At 25.3% G+C, this 20,888-nt stretch overlaps 1 protein-coding gene across 1 annotated transcript in view; it reads right to left on the reverse strand.

Annotated features, from left to right (window-relative positions):
* Positions 1–20,888, reverse strand: part of LOC145842567 (histone demethylase UTY-like) — a 47,510-nt gene that overhangs the window by 20,638 nt on the left and 5,984 nt on the right. The window contains exons 3-13 of the mRNA XM_082950029.1: positions 19,465–19,588; positions 19,160–19,209; positions 18,913–18,971; positions 12,929–13,049; positions 10,644–10,698; positions 8,604–8,762; positions 7,509–7,638; positions 6,213–6,354; positions 4,523–4,666; positions 3,377–3,543; positions 668–1,166 (exon numbers count right to left, since the gene is read on the reverse strand). Of these exons, the coding sequence (XP_082806155.1) occupies positions 668–1,166; positions 3,377–3,543; positions 4,523–4,666; positions 6,213–6,354; positions 7,509–7,638; positions 8,604–8,762; positions 10,644–10,698; positions 12,929–13,049; positions 18,913–18,971; positions 19,160–19,209; positions 19,465–19,588 (1,650 nt within the window). The remainder of the gene's footprint in view (positions 1–667; positions 1,167–3,376; positions 3,544–4,522; positions 4,667–6,212; positions 6,355–7,508; positions 7,639–8,603; positions 8,763–10,643; positions 10,699–12,928; positions 13,050–18,912; positions 18,972–19,159; positions 19,210–19,464; positions 19,589–20,888) is intronic.

Consider the following 20,888-nt stretch of genomic DNA (forward strand, 5'->3'; position numbering starts at 1 on the left):
TATGACAAAAACACAACAGCAATACACTGTTTTGGTTTGCAATTTATTCTTTGTTTACTAAAAACAATGTTAGATAAAAAAAGTTTGAAAAATTTATAGACCTCTTAAAATTATAAAATGTTTGTTTGTTTTTCTCAATTTAAATGCAAGCTTCATCCTATATCATCAATACAAATTTCAAAAAACAATATAGAAATGTGTTTTAATTAAGCTGATTTAAAAATCGGAAAACAACATTTTAAAACTTTAATTTTGTATATTTCAAATATCTAGATAAATAATAAAAGAACAATCAATCTTAGTTTCAATGCCAATGAACTTTAACCTCAAAGCATGCTAGCTTTATGCTCAAGTTAAGTATTTTAATTTTAGGAAAAAAAATTTAAAACGTCTTATGAAAAGTATTATCTTTATTTTTAAGATAAGATCTTTTTAAAACCTACTACTTAATTTTTGAAATAATTCATAAAATCATCTATCTAAGATAAGCAACAACACCACTTTTGGTATTTCAAAATAAAACTAATTGAACGAAATTTTACTTCAATATAAAACTAATTCTAAAGTACAATAGAAATATTTTAACTTCCTAAAAAATTGTTTATGGTTTATTTAGCATTTCTTTAAATTTGCTTACATAAATAGATTCTACTTTCATATATATTACCTCATTTAACTTTCGCTTCTTGCCATTTGTAGTCGGTTTTTTATTAAGCAGCTCATTACTGTTTACATAATTGTTATTGACAGCAGTTGTATTGTTTCCAGGTAATTTGTTAACATCTGTTGCTGTGCAACCCTGATCATTGTTTTGCGGCATGTGAAAATTACTACCAGAAACTAATGACTGGCCTAATGAACCAGTAGTCAAAGCAATTTTTCTTTTTTCAGTCATTTTCTGAACGTTTTGTGTATTATTTTGACGTCTTATGTTAGCAGGTTCCAACGTAACTTGCTGCTTGCTAGTATATGCTTGAATATTAGGTCGTTGGATGCTATCATTAAAAATTGCTTGTTGGTGATTAAAATGTGCAGATGGCTGAGGATTATATACAAGCTGTTGACTACCATGAACACCTTGCTTGTTGTTGGATACTAGTTGATGAGACTTTTCATTACTAACAGTGTTAGTTGTTAACTGTGAAGCTTGTTTGTTGATGTGGCACCTGTAAAAAACATCATAAAAACAAAGAAATAATCTGACTTACAGGAGTAGGATATATTTAAAACATTATCTATTTAAGAAAATATATGTATTAACAAACAAAAAAACTTTTAAAAAATTCCCCATACTTCCACAGCTTAATAGAAAACTATATATAAATATAAATAAATAATCATATCATAAATTTTTTGAGATAAATGTTAGTTAAATACTAAAAATTACATAATTAAAAATTATTAAAACTTCAAAAACAAATTAAAAATAACAATAACCTCGAATAAAACATAACTGTAATAGTGTAGATAACCAACACAAGGATAAAACTAAAATGTTTATAAATCAGAAAAGCAGCAAACAAGAAAAAATAACAGAAAAGGAAGAGAGAAAAGTATAAGTGAGAGGAAACACATTTAAAAATACTCCAAGCTCTTGAGCACCAAGCAGTGTGCGAAAACTATTGTTTCTTTATTTTAAACAGCGGAGAGAATTATATAGTGCCCGGTACATAAATTATTAACATATTCTATTTTTGTATAACAGTTCAAGTTTTATGAGGAAATTTAACACAACAAACCTGTGACTGATAACATAAACTAAAAGTACTAAAAAATTGTCGTTTTTTATTATCATTCAATTCTTTTTTATAACAAAATACTTACATACATAAATATAGATTTTAAATAAAATTACAAAATAATGATACCTTGCACACACACCAACAGTAAAGTGATTTTATAAAAGTTTTTACTTTTATATTTCGCTTCCGTTTATTTTATTTGTTAACGTTGAAAATTTTAAGGCATTTTGGTAAAAGTTCGCAATAATATTTCAAGAACGTTGATTAAAACTATTTCTATTAAATATTAACGTTGAAATACAACAATTAACAAAAAACTAGTTTAAATATTTTGTTTGATGTACAAAATACAGTAAAAAGTATTAAAAGTGAAAAGGATTTTAAAATTTCAATTCACATTTCTTAGTTAATTTATGTAGTGTGTAATGAACAAAATTAACTTTTTAATGGTTTAAATTTTAAAAAATCAATACTATAGTACATAATTAATACTATAATTTATATTTTTTGTTCGGATACTGATTTAAGTTTTACTTTTGCCCTAAAAAAAATAAAATAAATTAAAAAATATAAACACAATAAAAATTCCAGTAAATCCTTTAGACATTAATTCTTTACTCAGAGGAAAATGTTTAAATGATATTGGGTATTTTGAAAACATAAAGCAAAAAAAAATTAGCACATTGTACTAAAAAACTCTCACCTCAAAAAAGCCTAGTAACAGACTTAAACTTAGACAGCTAAGTTCATTTATTTAATGTTAGATAACTAATACTCTTTAATACACTTTATTGAAAATTTACAATCTCACAAGTTAACATAACTTTTTATTTTCATTTTTCTTTAAATGTTTACTTTTTGTAGTAATCAGGGTTGTAGTAATCACAGGTTTTCTGAAATTTATTTCCTGGTTTCCTGAACTTCTTCTAGGTTTTTGAAAATACAAGTTTGTTAGTCCATTTTTGGTATAAAATTAAATTTAAGGTAAAAACTTATTTAAATAGTTTAAAAATATTGAAAATATAATGTAATGCTTCATTGAACTCGTTTTTAAAAATCTAAATAATATAAAAATTTTTGTACTTGATAAATCTTTAGTATTTATTCAAAATTTATTAACTTCAGTAGTAAAAATTGTTTAAATTCAGGTTTTTTAAGTGATTTTTGTTTAAAACTCCAGGTATTTCCATGTTTTTTGGCAACCTTGAGTAATAAAAACTAATAATAAAGTTAAATCACTCTATTTAACTAGTTATAATTTTTTTAAATTCTAAACTTGTTAATCTTTTGTCTATTTACTAGCTCATTAGAAAACTTGCAGTCACTGAAAGTATATCATTATATAAGCTACATTCAAAACTTTATTTGCCAAGTAGAACTAGTGAGTTTTTTATGACTTGATAACTTTTTAATTTTCATAAGAGTTTTTTTACTTTTCTAGTTATCTTGTAATGGCATGATTAATTCATCATAATATTTAATAAGTAGATAATTAACTTCAAGTAGTGTAAACTTGATCATCTTAATTAATCTAAAAATTTAGTAACATATGAAAAAATGGCAAGAAATATTTAGAATATACTTAAATACATTATAAAAACGATTTAAATAAAAAAGTTACACAAGGTATAAACTTGAAAGCCGATTGCCTTTGTGTCAATTCAGCAGGAATAGGGAGAGTCCAAGCTTTTTCAATTGCAGGTAGCTGTTGTCCATTCTTATCGTTAACTTGAGACGTTTCCATTTCTGCTACTTGTTTTTCCAACTGCTCAATGCGCTGCTTAAGCGCATCAGGAATCAACTAAACAATTTTACTAAAGTTAAAACTATACTGTGCATAAAATATTTGTTTTAAATTCTATTAAGATTTCAGTGAAGGCATAATGACTATAAAAAAAGCCACTTTTTACATAGTAAATAAAATAAAACAAAACCTTGATTAAACTTTAAGGTTTGACAGGTTATGATTAATTCTAATTTTAATAACTTATGAAAATAAAGTTAAACCAAATTTGTTTGAAATACGAACAGGGCCTAAAACAATTAAAACTTCATAAGGAACAAAAACTAGGCCATAGAGATTTATTGTGTCTATGTGAAAAGGTTAAGTATTCGTGATTATTACTATATTAAACAATGTTTTGAGAAAACTATTTCAAATGGAATTGAAAACTAATTTATTGGCCTAGGTTTCTTACATTAACTCAAAGAACTAAAACATAAAAGATATACAACTTAACAAGTAGATAATAAACATTTTTGAAAATTGCTGTTATTAAATCAACCTTGTTATGCAAGGTTACAGAACAATTAAAATTCCGACAATTTTAATTCTTTAAACAAAATCAAGAGGCCATATCTTAAAAAGAAATATATATTTGAAAAAAAAGCGGTTTTAGATGTAATTAATTAAATTAAAAAATTAAATAAAAAACTTTAAAAGAGAATTTTCAAAAAGGTAAAAACTACTACATTTTAAATCTTATTTTAACCATGTCTCAAAAAACGCTTATAATTTTTCGAAAAAAAAAGGTATGTAAGGACTAATTAAACCAACAAACGCATTTTTTATTTTAAAAAATATATTTTATGAGGATTTGAATTGTCTGAATTTGAATAGTCGTGCACCCGTTATGCAAGTAAATATCTGCTATATTATACTTAAATCAAAAATGTATGCAATATTTTAAGAAGACCAACACTAAATAGTTGTAATTTTTTTTTAATTCTCTCAAGTAAAACACAAAACATCATTGACATAATAAAAAATATGCATAAACTTGATGTCTGTTCCTCATGCAAACAATAGTATTTTTGTAGCAAACAAGAGCATCTGACAACTGATCACAACCCTCATATAAAACTGCAAGATCTCTCCAAGCAGCTGAATGTGTTCTATCTAACTGCACTGCACATATGTAGGCCTGTTATATAAGTATATAATTTAAATATTAACATTCATTCTAATTAAAACATTAATAATTTATCCATCTCATAATTCTCCTTTTAACTGTTAGTGTTATCATAGTGAGATGAACAAATTTATTTTACTACAAACCTAACTACAAGTAAAAACTAAAAAAAAACATTCATAGCAACACCATTACCATTAAGAAAATTCTTTATAGAACCTTTAGATAAACACGAAAACAAAGACAGTATATACTCGAAAATTATTAACAGAAATAGTGTAAAAATATCATACTGTTGCACACCTAACATCATGGCCCTTATAAACAGACACAAGAAGGAACTCATGAAAAAACAGATAATTATAAAATTTATTAAATGCAAATCCAAAAAACTGCCCGGTCAACAATAAGTGTTGCTTATCTAACGTTATCTATCAACCAAAAGTTTATACATCCAAAACCGACTATAAACCATGCATAGGCTCAACCAAAAGAATATAATTCAAAGCACTTTACTGTGAACACAAAGCTTCTTTCCATTAGGCTGGTAAAAATAAACCAAAAAACTATACACATTTACCAAACCACTTATAGAAACTAAACAAGAATAATATTTAATATTCAGTTTAATTGACTATTATTGAGTCTGTGAAAAAATAACGCCAACCATATTAATATGTGCATCCTAAGCAACCTGAAAAGACTCAATATTGCACTATCAGATAAAAGAAAATCCGTAAATAAAAGAAATAAACTAACTACCTAGTTCCTACATTACTTAAACGATTTAATATAGATGAACATTTTAAATTTTTATTTACTACTTTAAATAATTATTGTACTTACACTCAGTATAAAACTGTTTTAATATTATACAAATTTCTTTACTAAAGGATACTAAATAACTTTCTCTTTTTTTTTTAATTTTGTTGGTGAAGTTTGTTTAGTGTTTTTCTGGCGTTTAAATTTTCTCTACATTAATATTAACTATGATCAAAGTCATATGTTTCTTTTTAATATACCACTTTAGGTTCTAGAAATAAGCCTTATTTAATTAGAGCCATTTTTGTACTACATTATAATACAATTCTAAACTTAAGCATAGCAACTTAAAATATTTATAAAAATAATAATACTACTAACTTTGATTTGTTTTCATATTTTCCAAAAACTCCAATACAATTATATTCATACTTATTTTAAGTTTCTGTACCTAATTGACATTATTTTTTTGATATTGACAGACCATTATTTAGTAATTAAAGCTTATACAACATGATTTTGCTATATATATATATATACTTATCTCATTAACTAAGTATATTTTTTTGCATGGTTTGTCATTTTTATAAATTTTCTTTTTCAGAACCACACTTTAAAAATCCGTTCGCGATGACACTCCGTAACTGTCTCATTTTTTCAATAAATATTTTTAATGATGCAATCCTAAATAAAGACACTAAATATATGAATTTCCCTATTTATAATTATTTCTTTAAACTATTACACCGTGATAACCATGTACAGTTATTAAGTACCAACTACATATAAAACAAACCTGCAAAGCATCCATAGGTTGATGTTGATCTTGATATAAGACACCAATAGAACACCAAGTGTCTGCGTTCGATTCTGATTTATCAATAGACTGACGATAGGATACAAACGCGTCGTGAACTTTTCCAGCTGCCGAGTAAAACCTATAAAATATAAATAGTTATGTTGTACTTGGAATGGTATATCCTTAAAAACACTCTTAACTTCTACAAACTCATACTCATAACTTTAGTTAAAGAGGAGAAAAAAAAATAACCTTAATTTTGTTTTTTTTTTTCCAAACTTTACTTACTTATACGTCTTCAGTATCAATATATATGACAAATGTATTTAAATGGCTAAAAGCTTTGTAAATCTTGGCTCAGTAGTGTTTCTAATCTAAAGTATCAAGAGATAGTAAAGTTAATCATCGAACTGATTAAAACTTCAGGCACTTTTGATCGACTATCTGCAAAAGTTTTGGAAAATCCCAAGCTATCTATTCGCATTAAGTGGACTGTGTATGCAACTTATGCAAGAAAGTAAAGCTTTAACCTTATCAAATATGCAGGAGAAAAAAGTAATACTTTCTACAAACTATGCCTCCGTCATATTCTTAGAATTAAATGACAATATAAAATTAACAACGAAGAAGTGCAGAGATGCAAACCACACTGTTTTGCCATTAAAGGTGGGTGACGAGCACATTGCAAAAGCTTTGCTGTACAATGAGTTGTTTATTTGCAAACGTAACGTTGGTAAAAAAAATTATGTTACAAAGACGTCTGCATGCACGACCTGAAAATCTTGAGTGTAAAACTTAATGAATGGCAAAAGCTGTTTGATAATTCAAGTTATTGACGTTCTCTCATCAAAAACAAACTGAGTTAAAAAATAGATCTAGGAGGTCAATTTGATAACATACATTACAGTTAAGTTTTAAGTATTTTGCTCAATAAAATAGTATAAGGTAAGTTCATGATATAATATGTTGTTGTATATTATCACTACTTGTTTAAAATTTAAAAGTCTAATACTTTAACTTATAATACTTTTTACATAAAACATTATGTAATGTACCGATTAGAAATGTTTATTACGATGCAATAAATACTAAAATCGAATTTATTCTGAATAGTTTTAGTTTAAAAGTAAAGTTTATATAACAAAATTTCTAAGATTTATATTAATACTTAAACTTCTCTATACGTTCAAAAGACACATTTTTAATATAGCTTACGATGTCTATGGGCTCTCAGAAACAAGTTCTAGGTCATGAATTTTTTTATCTTAAACATTACTGTAAAATCTGTACAACCTGCCTAGAAAATACCACGTTCTACCGTTGTTAGCGTCAATCTCAATCGATCTTTGTAAGTATTGCAGTGCTGTGGTGGACCTAACTGTTGGATCTTCTAAGAAATCTTCTATTGTATGGTACAACCAACCTAATATTTTTAAACTTAATTTTTTTTGTTTTCTTTAAAACCAAAAAAAAATTAACTAAGATTTTTTCTAATTAACTAAAAAAAGCTTATAACCACATTTTAATGACAATATGTTTGAATAATTGCATAACTTATTTACAAAAAAATCAACTAAACGACCAGAATATTAGGACTTATTCAAAACTTATAATCATCTTAAAACATACAGTCTAATTTGAAAGATAAGTTTATATAAATACTCATTTCTGTAAATTTGTTTAGGCTATGGGGGTTTCCGACATTTCTTTAGAAAAATTTACACTTGACCTTATTTAAAAACTAAAAGTTTATACTTATTTCCACAAAATACAAATGTTTCAATAAAATTTGAGATGTAGTTATTTTTGATATGAATCCAATACAAATTTATGGAAGATAAATTTACTATGATCGATATCTAGAAGTTTAAAAAAAAAAGATTTAATCAAATGTTGATTAATTGCTGAGCTACTATTTATTTTCTGTAGTTTACCAACATCCCTGTTAGATAATCTTATCTTGTTCAATAGACTTTTTGCTAGATATTGATTAATTGTGTTTATTAGATAGTTACTGGTTCTACCCACGTATGTTTGTTTACAAAAACATACAAATTTATAGATTGCATTAATAATGTTAAGGATGAGTAGTATATCTCTATTGTTAATCTAGAACAGTTTTATGGCTTTACAAACTATGCTCAATTTAACTGATCTGTAACAGTTCTCAATCATTTTCTTCAAACCACTTTGGACAACCTAAAATGGTGTAAAGAAGTTGATATAGAATTGTTACAGTAAATTTAGAACTCGATGTCACGTGTTGAAACGACAAAAATTAAAAATTCTAAAAATTCGATCAAGTTTCTTTACAAAACTAAATTAGAACTAAATAAACTAAGAATACTTAAATAACAATACTTAAAACTTTTTGAAAAAATATCTTACCTAGTTGTCTACATGCGTCAGCTCTAACTTCGGGTTTAATTTTAATGTTTGCAGACTCTTCAAAATTTTCACCAAGTGGAGAAACTAGTTGATCATAATACTTTTTGGCTTCCAAAAACTTATTCTGAATTTCACACAGATGACCCAAATGAAACGTTACTGAAATTATAAGAAAAAATGTTGTTATTATAAATTGTATTTTGCAAACTATACAACCACTATTTTTTAGGCCTTCATCAACAAAGCTGAGATACTTCGCGCCTGCAATAACATAAAATGATCTTCAGACAATTTTCAACCACAGCATCTAAGACAACCCACGACCGGTTTCGTCTTTATTAGGACTCGTCAGGTAGGCATAGTCGCGAGAAAGTGCTGTAGACTCCTAACCAATCGGGATTAAGTACATAATCACTGAAGCGATTGTTTGTGGGCAAAGTCGAATTGATTGACGCAGCTAAATCGTTCACAGCTCGAAGTCTAACACATCGTCAGCTTATTATATTGTGAGGTTGTAGTCTACACTATTATTGTTTACTTTTCCCACAAACGGTCGCTTTAGTGCTCATATATCTCATCTAGCTATCACAATGTAGCCTGCTTGGTTGGATCTCAACAGCGGTTTCTCACGATTATGCCTGCCTGATGATTCCTAATATAGACGAAACCGGTCTTGGGTTGTCTTGGATGCTGTGCTTATCAACGTGTGGTGTAGTTTATTGTTTACAGCTTATGTTATTAAATTTACATATTATTCTAAAATACTTTATTTAAGCCAATATAGGAACTTAACAATATTCTAACCAATTAGGCAAAAACATTATATACCAGAAATAAATACAAGTATTTTTTTTTCCAAAAAAAATATAATAATTTTAACACAGTAATACCACAAGTATAGCTAGTAATACAACTACATTTAAAAATATATAATTTAAAGGATTTTTTTGTCTAGCGAGTCTGTACAATACAGAGTAAAGAAAAAAAAGTAAACAAAAAATTTTAAACCTTATAATTCAATTTTAACTTTAAAACATACTCATTATATAGCTTGTTACTTAGGTTAAATATAATGAAAAATAAAAATACAGCACAATTTAAGTTTGAAACAACTGCTAACTCATAAATATGTCGCTAATAAACTTTATAATGTATGTTATAAAGTATTTTTGTTTTCTTCTTTTTTTTAAATAAAATTTAAATATAAAAGCTGATTAGTTAAAGTTCATTATTTTGATAAAGGTTAAAGCACATTTTAAATAAAAGCCAAGTAAATGCAAATATAAACTTTAGTGGTAAACTATGATACAAGTTTATCTCATTTTTAGAATTTTACTCTAATAACTAAATACTTTCTAAAATGTTTTTGGTTTAAAATGTGAAAAAACTAGCTAAAATTTACAAACAAATAAGTGATCAAGAATATTCTATTTTCAAAAGTTCTTATCCTACATTTTTAAAGTAATAAAACTTATATACGGTTCATATTTATTGAAAAAACAACTGACATAGAGAATTAAATTAAATTCTATTAATTTTTTGCTAAGAAGACTGTCTATATAATATTGACTTATCACATTATGTTCTTTATAGTGTAAGAACATTTTCTAGGCATTTTAGGTTTTTATACTTAAAAACCAAAAAGGAGTCATATTTTTAACGTTTATTTCAAGTTTCAGTGAATTAACATAAAAAATACCTTTTAAAAATTATTCAAAAAAAATTTTTTAACTAACATTATCTGAAAACGTTGATAAATTATTACATACTTTAAAATTTAACTCACAGTTTGTACCTTAAGCCTTATAATATAGGCCAAATTTAAAATTACAAAGAATAAATTTAAGTTAATACCTTTTCATCTACTTATAAATTAAATCTTCGATCTTTTTCAAATACTTTTAAAATTTTAAACAAAATTATTGATGAACTTTTGACTTAGTTTTCTTTTGTATCATTAGAGAAACAATATCTTTAAGTTAAAAACTTATAAATATACATAAATTTTCATTTAGAGTATTATTTAAGCAGCGATTTTACCTTCAGATTTGATGAACTCGCAAGAATTCTTCTTGAACAAAACTGCTTCTAGATGCTGTCAAAATATATTAGATTATTGATTATTACATTATATACAACAGTTTAATTTAACTTAAAATATATACAAATATTAGATTTTGTGTAAAAAAAAATTAGTAATCTAAAATACAAATCTCAACCACTTTCAAACTTTACATCAAATAGAGTTTTTTGTTTAAATTATATAAGAATTCCTTATAATTAATAGTTGATAAGCATAGATTGTAAAGAGAGCGAGAATAGCTAAAATGCAATTTACTAATAAGAGTTTTTGTAAACAAAAGTTTGTTTTAGATTTTTTGAATGCATTTTTAACGTGATTTCAAAACTTTTAAAGTTAATCAAAAGCTTAGATTTATAACAAATATAAACTAGTAATAAATATAGTATTTACAAAAATTAAAACAATAAAACATAGTAATTGGTCTTTTTAAGATTATATACAAAACAGTTATAACAGGGTTACCAAACGTTTTTGGCTAATTTTCTCCAGGTTTTTAAAATTACACGTTTTAGGTTTTATCTTTAGTTTAAAATGAAAGTTAAGGTAAAAAACTGCGTTAAATAATATAACGAAATTGAAAAGATATCTTGAAGCTTCTTTAAATGTGTCTTTTGATGATGACAAAAAAATTATCTACAGGATGATTTTTTTCTGTCAAATTGAAATTTTACTACTTAATATGTAAAGGTTGTTTAAAATTCCAAATTTTTCCAGGTTTTTTGGTGATTTTTGTTCAAAATTCCAGGTTTTTTTCAAATTTTTTTTAAATTCTATTTTTTTTAGCCTAAAAAAATTGTCAAATTCAAGGTTTTTCAGGATTTCAGGTTTTTTGGCAACCTTGTTATAACCTAGATTAAAAATATATTCTTAGTATGAAAACTGATATTTTATTTAAAAAGTTTGAAAATATAGTAGTAATCATTTTAAACACAAATGAAATTAAAAATGTTTATACAGATTTAATATATTTCTAAAAATAATTAACATAAGATCAATCAACTAAAACCAACTATGTATACAAGCCATAAATAACAATTTTAAAACTATCACAATTAGTATACGGTTTATTTTTATTCTTTCAAGACTTTTATTAGTAAACTCAGTTTCAATCAAAGACCTCTTCAGTACTTATATAAAATCTATTAAGGTTAATGTTCATGGAAAATCAAACTTCAAGTTAAAACTTAAATGTTTAGATAAATTAGTCAATTTATAAACTTGGGAAACCCTAAAGTTTTAATATGCAAATACAGTATATGTACTGAAATCTAAGCATTTAAATTTTTAAATTTATAAATGTAAGCTTTTTTAATCACAATAAAACTATCAAAACTTTTTTTTACACTATTATTTTAAAAGAAAAATTAGTCTACTTTCATCTTTTATTTCAACATTAAAGTTTTTATAACAACAAGCTTATCAGTAATTAAAGTTTAAAAGAAATTATTGAAAGATTTATATAAAACTCAATAGTAAATTACAAACATTAAATATAAATGCATTCCAAACAAGAACTTTTTTTAATATTTATATTAAACACTAAAAAAATAAACCGTTTATTTATAAAATGAAGCAGTCATGATATTTTATATAATTAATAAATCTAAAAAAATTACTCAAATCTATCATTTGTAAAAATTTTTTACTTGTGTTTTTCAGTAAACTTATTAAACAAATTAAAAAAACTTTTTATTTGCCTACATGAAATTTCAAAAAAGTTCATAAAAATTAGAGATAGATTTTTTTATTAAAGTTTTCTTACAAACCAATCACTTAGATGTATTTTCTACTGTTAGGAATTAGATTTATTATCCTTTATACCATAAATATATGAGGCAATGAAATATCAGTGAAATATCACATATTTATTAGCGCGCTTTAATGACAAAAAATAACTTCAGACTTTATCTACTACTAACAAGATGTTGTAACATTGTCTTAATCTTAGATAATAACTTATAAAAAATATCATTTTAATATGAAATATATAATTAAAATCTATGTTAAATACTAAAAGAAGCAGTAGTTTGTTCAAAATTCTTATTATAGGAGGTTCGCTCGATTTCGCAAAAAAAGTTCTATAGAGTATGTAAATCATTCTGCTTAACTTGAAAACAATTACTTATAAAATTATGAAAAAAAAAATCAAATATTAATATTAGAGTAATAACTAATTAAATCTATATAGGTTTTGGTAACATAAAGAAATGTGATGAAAACAAATGCATCTATACTTTAAAACCTTTTTAGATTTCAGATAATTTTCTTGTTCTTTAAAAATCAAAGCCAATCTAAAGTGAACTTTATCAATTCCCACAAAGTTCGGATTATGATATATTATTTTTTCAAACAATTCTCGCGCCCTGGAAAAAAAAATGTAATATTTATTATAATGTAATTAGCAATTGAATGCAACATATGTAAAAATATATCTACAAAAGAACTTTAACAGAAGCAAAAAATTCACTATGTAAATACGATTTTGTTTATTAGCTATATTTAAAAATATACATATTTTATTGCAAATATTTGAATTTAATAAAAACAGTACATATGTTTCATACAAGCAATAAAGTTGTTTGTAATCCTCAGCTGTAGCTCAGCTTGTTGAATTCAAAAACTTGCAATAAACTATTTAAAAACCCTTCTAATATGCTCTGTGGAAGGTGATTTAGTGTATCTCATTATATTATTTTATATTTTTTTACATACATATATTTATATGTTAACGGTTTATTTTTAAGTTTTGGTCAACAGTGTTCGACAAGTTAAATTAGAAGTAAGTATTTAATTAATTATATAATAAATTACAATTTTATACAGCTGTTTCATATATGAGATATTTCTATCTCATATATTTCTCAGTAAAGCTAAATTTTATTAAACATGTTTTACAGTAATTTAAAATTAAAAGTTTTACAAGTATTATGACGTAGTAATAATCAAGGTTTTTGTGCAGTAAGCTAAGTTTGAAAATACTCTGATTTTAGTTTTGTTACTGATTTACCATTTTGAAAAAGTTTTAGTTATTGCTATCAAAAATTTACTTAAGTATGGAAAGGAAAGGTTGTAATAGAGCAATGTTTTAAACTGCTCGTGTGCGCAGCTTACTTTTACTTTGATTTAATATTTAATAAGGTTTAATTTTGCTCAACAAGTATTTTTGGTGATTAATACATATATTTTGTATTTTGCTTTTTTTGTTTAGTTTACATTGTTAAAAGATTATTCGTCGTTAAAAAGTTTTATAAGTCTTCTGTTTATTGTTTCGGTAACTTAATTTTCTAACAATGAAGAAGTTTTTAACAATGTAAAAAGTTAATATCAAAAAGCATTAATTTTAGGCTATCAAAAATAAATATAAGACAAAAAAATGATACATAATATTTTTCAACCCACCGTTTAGTTTAACTGTAAGTTCTAAAATAGGCAACTAATTTTTAAATTTAATTAGCACATCCTTTGATGAAAACAATTCATATGAAAAATGTTCAACCGCAACACAATTAAAATATCATACAGTTGTACAAGTAATTTTAGAAGAAAAATGTTAGCACACACCAATAAAATTCTAAACAAAGACAACATAAACGATAAAAGTAACACAAAAGATAAACTTTGCAATTGCCGCAAAGAACCCTACCCTTTAAACAACCAATGCCTAATTTCTAACATAATCTATAGAGCATCCAATAAAGCAACCAAACAGTATGTGGGAAATAATTTTAAACAAAGATGTAGGAATCACAAACCTTCTTCAACAAAATTAACAAAAGACGTACAACAAAACCGGCAAACTATATTTCGAATTAAAAGATAACAACACAACCTATGAAATTAAATGGGAAATACTAGACAGTTTACTACTCTCTAGCAATTTATTGTTTAAATTTCAACATAAATACTAGACAGGACAAAATCTGAATTTAATACTAGATTCGGCTGCAGACTTAGCAACTTAGAAAAAATCGAAATTAATAAATCAGACAAGACCATAACCCTAAAAAAATAAAAGTGAAAGATAAAATATATGCATTCATTAGTAAAATAACTTTTCAGCAAAAATTAACCTAATTAAATATTAAATCAAAGTAAAACTAAGCCGCGCGCACGAACAGTTTAAAACATTCTTCTAATACAACGGAAAGGGTTGCCACAGATCAAGCTGAGAAAAATTTTCTGACATTTCCTGACTTTTTAATAAAATTTTCCTGACTTTTCTAAATCTAAACTCTTAATTTAAACTTTACCTAAAATACATTGCCAAACACTTGAAACTATATAAAGCTTTCAATCTTATTTTTGTGCAGGTTAAAACAACAGTTTTTTTGATGAATTCAACCATCTTACTTTTATTATATCCTTGAACCATCTGTGTATGATTGACAGGGTTGACACTCGTTTTTTCAAAAATTTTTCAAGGTTTTCCAAATTTTTTCCAGGTTTTTATTAGTACACATTTTTAGCTCTATTTTTAGTTTTCAGTTAATTTCTTCAAAAGAAACTGTGTTAAATAGCACAAAAATATTTAAAAGATGCTGCAAAGTTACTCTAAATGTGTTTTGCAATAAAACCTTTTTTGATGATAACAAAAAATCTTATTTATATGGTAAATTTATTGTATCAAATTGAAATTTTAGTACTAAAAATGTTTAAAATTTTTCCAGGTTTTTCCAGGTTTTTTGTTCAAAATTACAGGTTTTTTCAGGTTATTTTTGCCTAAATTGTCAAATTCCATGTTTTTCAAGGTTTTTCCAGATTTCCAGGTGAAGTGGCAACTCTGGATTGATGCATTTGCAATAAACAGCTCTATCAGCAAAATATTTGTATATTTTAACTTTATACAGTTCTAGTTTGTATACATACATATAATATTTATTTCTTCTTTTGGATGTAATAGTGTTCCTTTCATTATGTTTTCAAGCAGAGCTTTCTTAATACTAAACCCTCGTTCGACCTCAGCCTGGCCATTATGCACCACAAATACTGGTTGCAACAATTTTCCGAGAGAAGATTTGGCAGGAACTTTCAATGTTTCAAAATAGAATTGGTCCAAACGATCTTCACTTTGCTTACAACTCTTGAACTTTAATGCATTCATTGGACAATTTACCTAAGTTCTAAATTGTTCAATGCTAGCATCACCTTCAGAGTTGAAACACATGTTTTTTTTTTGATAAGGAGTGCACTATGTTAGCAAAACGCTTAACAAAAATTTTGACTCCTAATTTTTTAAAGCTATGCGGATTTAGACATGAAATATTTTATACAAATGTACTTCCAATAGCCATTCTGCTCCGGAGATTTTCAACCGCTTTTATAACAAATACTCTACATTCTTCGGTGAAATTCAAGACCTTTTGTTTCAACTAGGTCTTTTTTCCTCAAATTTGCAAGCAAATTGGTTGCAGCACAACCAAGATCTAAGGCAGGCTTCAAGGAAATTGATCATTCAATTCAACCTTAAATAACTGATTAAGGCTGAGGTTCGTAATTATCTTGTTTTACATAATGATAAACAGCAATTTAATTACCAAGCACGAAATGTTCTTATGCACAAAGGCAACAACAGGCTGGGTACTCTAGTACAATATCAAAAAAGGCTATATGAAAGATACCAAACAACTAAAGAAATGCAAGATTTTTTTTTTGTATATATCACAGTTTCACTATAGAAGTGTCCTTGCCACAGATCATCAACATTAAAAAGGATAAAAAACTGCTTGTTTAAGTAGGGTAGTTGTTTAATATGTTGATAGAAAAAATTTGAAGTTCTATAAAGGATATTTTATTAATTTTTACCAGATGAAAGCATTTGAATTTAAGTAAGTTTGTAAACTTCTGGGTAAATTTTGCAATTTTAGTCTGACTTTTAAGGAATTTCAATTAAATTTTTACCACTTGAAGGCTTTGGAAAATAAAAAATTTGTAATTTTGAACTGACACAATCTGGCTTTTTTTCAAATTTGGTCAAACTTCCTGACTCTTTTTCAAAAACCCCTTTTAATTCCTGACTTTTATCATTATTTTAGTTTTTTTTTTACTTTTCCTGATTTTCCTGACCTTGTGGCAACCCTGCTTTCCTTTCCATACCTTACTAAATGTATAAAAGCATTTACTGAAACTTTTTCAAAATGAACAAGTTGTTAAACCAGTAACAAAACTAAAATCAGCGAATTTTTCAAACTTAGCTTACTGCACAAAAACCTTCATTATTACTAGGTCATAATACTTATAAAATTTCTAAATTCTAAATTTCTGTAAAATATGTTTAATGAATTTTAGCCTTACTGAGAAATGTATGAGATAGAAATGTTTCATATAAAACAGCTGTATAAAACTGTTGTTTGTTATTTAATTAAATAAATACATATATATTTATACATATATTTATAACATAAAAAAAACAACTATTTTTCAATTCGTTTACTTAGTTTCAATGCTTTGTGCATCTCCTCAGAACGAAATAAAGAACAAAGTAAGATTTTTAAAGAATTACACAAAAAAACACATTGTGACGTTTCAGCTAAAATTGAATAATTTTAGTTAGCCTATTTTAAAAACAACTTATGTACAAGTTAACTTATTTTTGCTTTGTTTGTTCTTGTTTTTTGATTTATTTTGTTGTTATTTTTTGTCATTATTTAGTGGTTTTTGTTCTTTTAAAATACATGTTTTGATTATGGAGTCAGGGTTGCTGCCTTTCTTTTCTTTTATTAAATCATAAATCTTATTTATTTTTTTCAATCTCGTATATTTTATATATATATAAAATAAGGTTAATATTCAAACTTGAACACCTTCTACTGAGCCCAGTTGAAGGGCTTTTAAATAATTTATTGAAATGACGATTTTAAAAATACTTGAACATATGTTTCATAAAGACAAAAAAGATTAAAGACAATCTTTGTTGTCTTTATGAAACTATGTTCCAGTATTTTTAAAATCGTCATTTCAATAAACTATACATATTTATATATATATATAAACATTGAATTAGGAATTATTATTTTTTAAATGAAAAATGTCAAAGTTCTTAATGCATCTTGTAAGTTGTAAGCAAATTGAAGATTGATGTTTTTCATATAATAAATTTTCATACATTGTACTTACACAACGCTCTCATTAACACACAAAAATAATTAATTGATAATTTTTTCATGAACGAAGTACATATATACATCTAATATAAATTTAAAACTTAAATATTTAGAGAACAAACCAAAATCTAGTTGAATCTATACTATCAAATAGTATAGCTAGTGTGTACTTAATCAAAATAAAATCATAGAGTTTACTAGAATATGTCTCATTGTTTACAACAACGCGAAAAACGGAAAACAGTCGATGAGAAACGTGTTCTCCTTAACTTTGTCAATGCTAAGCATTGGATAAACTACGTGACTTGTGCAATGAAAATGACTACAAACGACAAAAGAGAGTTGCTATATGTAGGAGAAATTTAGTGAGCGTTGGTATTAAAAAGAAAACAAGAATGCTGTAGGCGGTTAAGATTTAAAATTTTGCGCACCGGCCGGCTCAACTGATTGTTGCAAACGTATTTCTAACTTATCCGGTTTACTACCTAGTTTGAATTTTTAACATGTTGAACTGATTGAACTATTATCTAATTTAAAAAACAAATTAAAAAGCTGATCTAGTAATTTAATTTTCTACCCTAAAAATAAACAACAAATATTAAAAAGCTTATATGTATTCTGTTTGGAAAATAATTCAATTTAATAGAATAAAAAAATTGTTTAAACAACTGACTGCCAAATCCCTTGTAATTAATTATAAACGGCTTTACTTTGTAAGAATTATTTAAACATAACTAGTTACTACGTTGTTTTTCAATAAATAAAATTTTCACTTTATATTTTGAAAAACTTCTTTAATTTGCAAAAATGTTTAACCAACTTCTGAAGGACAATAAAAGATAAGTATATAAATATTTAGTGATTTATTTTCAAACAATAAGCTTCATTTAATAAAAACTTATCATTAAAGTATTCAAAAAAAATTATTGAAACACGTATAAAAGAAATATATATATAAACCTTTAAATGCCCTTATATGACTTATAAATGGGATAAAAGAACAAAGCAAAAACTTTATTAAAATAAATAGATTAACGGTAAATACAAGTTTTCTTTTAAACTTAAAAAATATTTTATTATATAGTATTCAACGCATACTTAGCTAATAAAACAAACAAGAACTTACCAATCAAGTCGATTGAAATGAAAATAAACTAGTCCTAATCCAAACAAAAAAGTTGAGTTCTGTGTGATTTCATTATTAAAAAGAGAAGCAAAACATAGACAGTAATCAGTTGTTAAACTAAAGCATATAATTAGATAGAGCTAATGTTTATGTTCAAATTTATAATTTTAAAATTAAATAACATATTTATATTGATACTTTGTTTACCTTAACTTTATTATGATACAAAAAAAAAATGTTCATTTACTTTATAGTATAGCTTAACTTCTTGGTGGTACTTCTGGTAGGCACTCAAAGCTGTAAGTATTATTGAATATTGTAAAACACATTTTTTTTACAATTCTATCAACTTAAAACATTAAAACTTTTTGTAATTTTTTATGAGAGCATACATATACGACAGAATAAAATAATTTTACTCGCAATCAACTAAACAGACATTAGTTTTAAATTAATTTCAGGTAATGTATTGCTTTAGTTTATTTTTAAAGTGAAGTTTATAAAATTTTTTGAACATTCAAATTCCAGTTTAAAAAATAGATCAAAAATTACCTTTGTGATAGCTTTTTGTTACAAGATGATAATGTCCAAGTTTTAAAAACCAATCGAAACATACACTATTTTCTTTCTCAGTGTCTTTTATATTTAAGATTAGTGCTTCATAGTGTAAAATACCCTGATTGAAATATAATGATTTAAGTTAGCTAGATAAATATATTTAACATTTCTCTTTTCTTTTCTTTTTTTTTCATAAAACAAGTCCAATTTAATTTTTATATTAAATTAATAACTAGCGCAGATACCACAAACAAGGTATTTATAGTTTATACTTAAATTGAAACAAAAATATTTTAATCAAACATTTATTTAATGCCACTAGATTTTAAACTATATTTTGTCACTATGCAAAACGATAACTACAAATTTGATGATGACATAAAACATTTATCTATATGATAGATTTTTTGTGTCAAATCTAAATTTTACTACTTCAAATGAAAAAGTTGTTTAGAATTCCAGGTTTTTCGAGGTTTTTTAGTGAATTTTGTTGAAAATTCCACGTCTTTTAGTGATTTTTGTTCAAATTCCAGGTTTTTTCAAAACTTCTCAAGTTTCAGGTTTTTATAGGTTTATTTAGCCTAAATTGTTAAATTCCAGGTTTTTCCAGGATTCCGGGTTTTTTGGCAACCCTGCTTTCATAATTACTTTACAATATGAAATATATACATACATTGTATTTTATAAAACATAAGTTTTTTTATGAAACAATTAATGAATAAAATGCACAACTAATCTCCAAAATAGACCAGCTTATCAGTCACTTTATTGTTAATAAAATATTTATTTAACTGTACATTTTAAATTAAAAGTTTGTACATCGTTTATTTAATCAATATTAAAGCAGAAACTTTAGAACTGCATAAACGTTCAAAATTGTTTAAAATATCAGTTAAATATTTCAACAGAAGTTTTTAATATTACACAAGTAACAAATTTTTATGAATTTTTAAGTAATAATCAAACATTTTTTTATTTACTTAATATTAATATCTCATTAGCTGATCTGCTGCTATCCGATCATTTTATAGCAATTCGTGATAAAGATTCAACGTTTTATTCCTTTATTTATTAACCTCAAACTATTATTAGTAAGTTATACAATATAGAAAGTTTGTCAACAAAAGTTTTTCTATTATATTTTACAACGGCCAGGTTTTTTTGGTGTTAACTTAAATACATACTATCTTATTTTTAAATGAAATATTTAATAAATATTCATTTATTTTCGTAGAATAAATAAAAAGATGGATTTTTTCATACTGGACCAAGAAAACTTTGTTTTTTGTAATTTACGAAGTCAAGTTATTTATTGGATAGCAGACCAGCAGGCTATTATCGAACAGTACTTTTTAGGACTAAAAAAGGAAAAATCTGGAGGTTAGTAGTAACTTTTTTGTCAAATGTCGCACTAACAG

This window comes from Thalia democratica, chromosome 8 (genome assembly GCF_965202585.1).
Source record: "Thalia democratica chromosome 8, ktThaDemo2.hap1.1, whole genome shotgun sequence".
NCBI lineage: Eukaryota > Metazoa > Chordata > Thaliacea > Salpida > Salpidae > Thalia > Thalia democratica.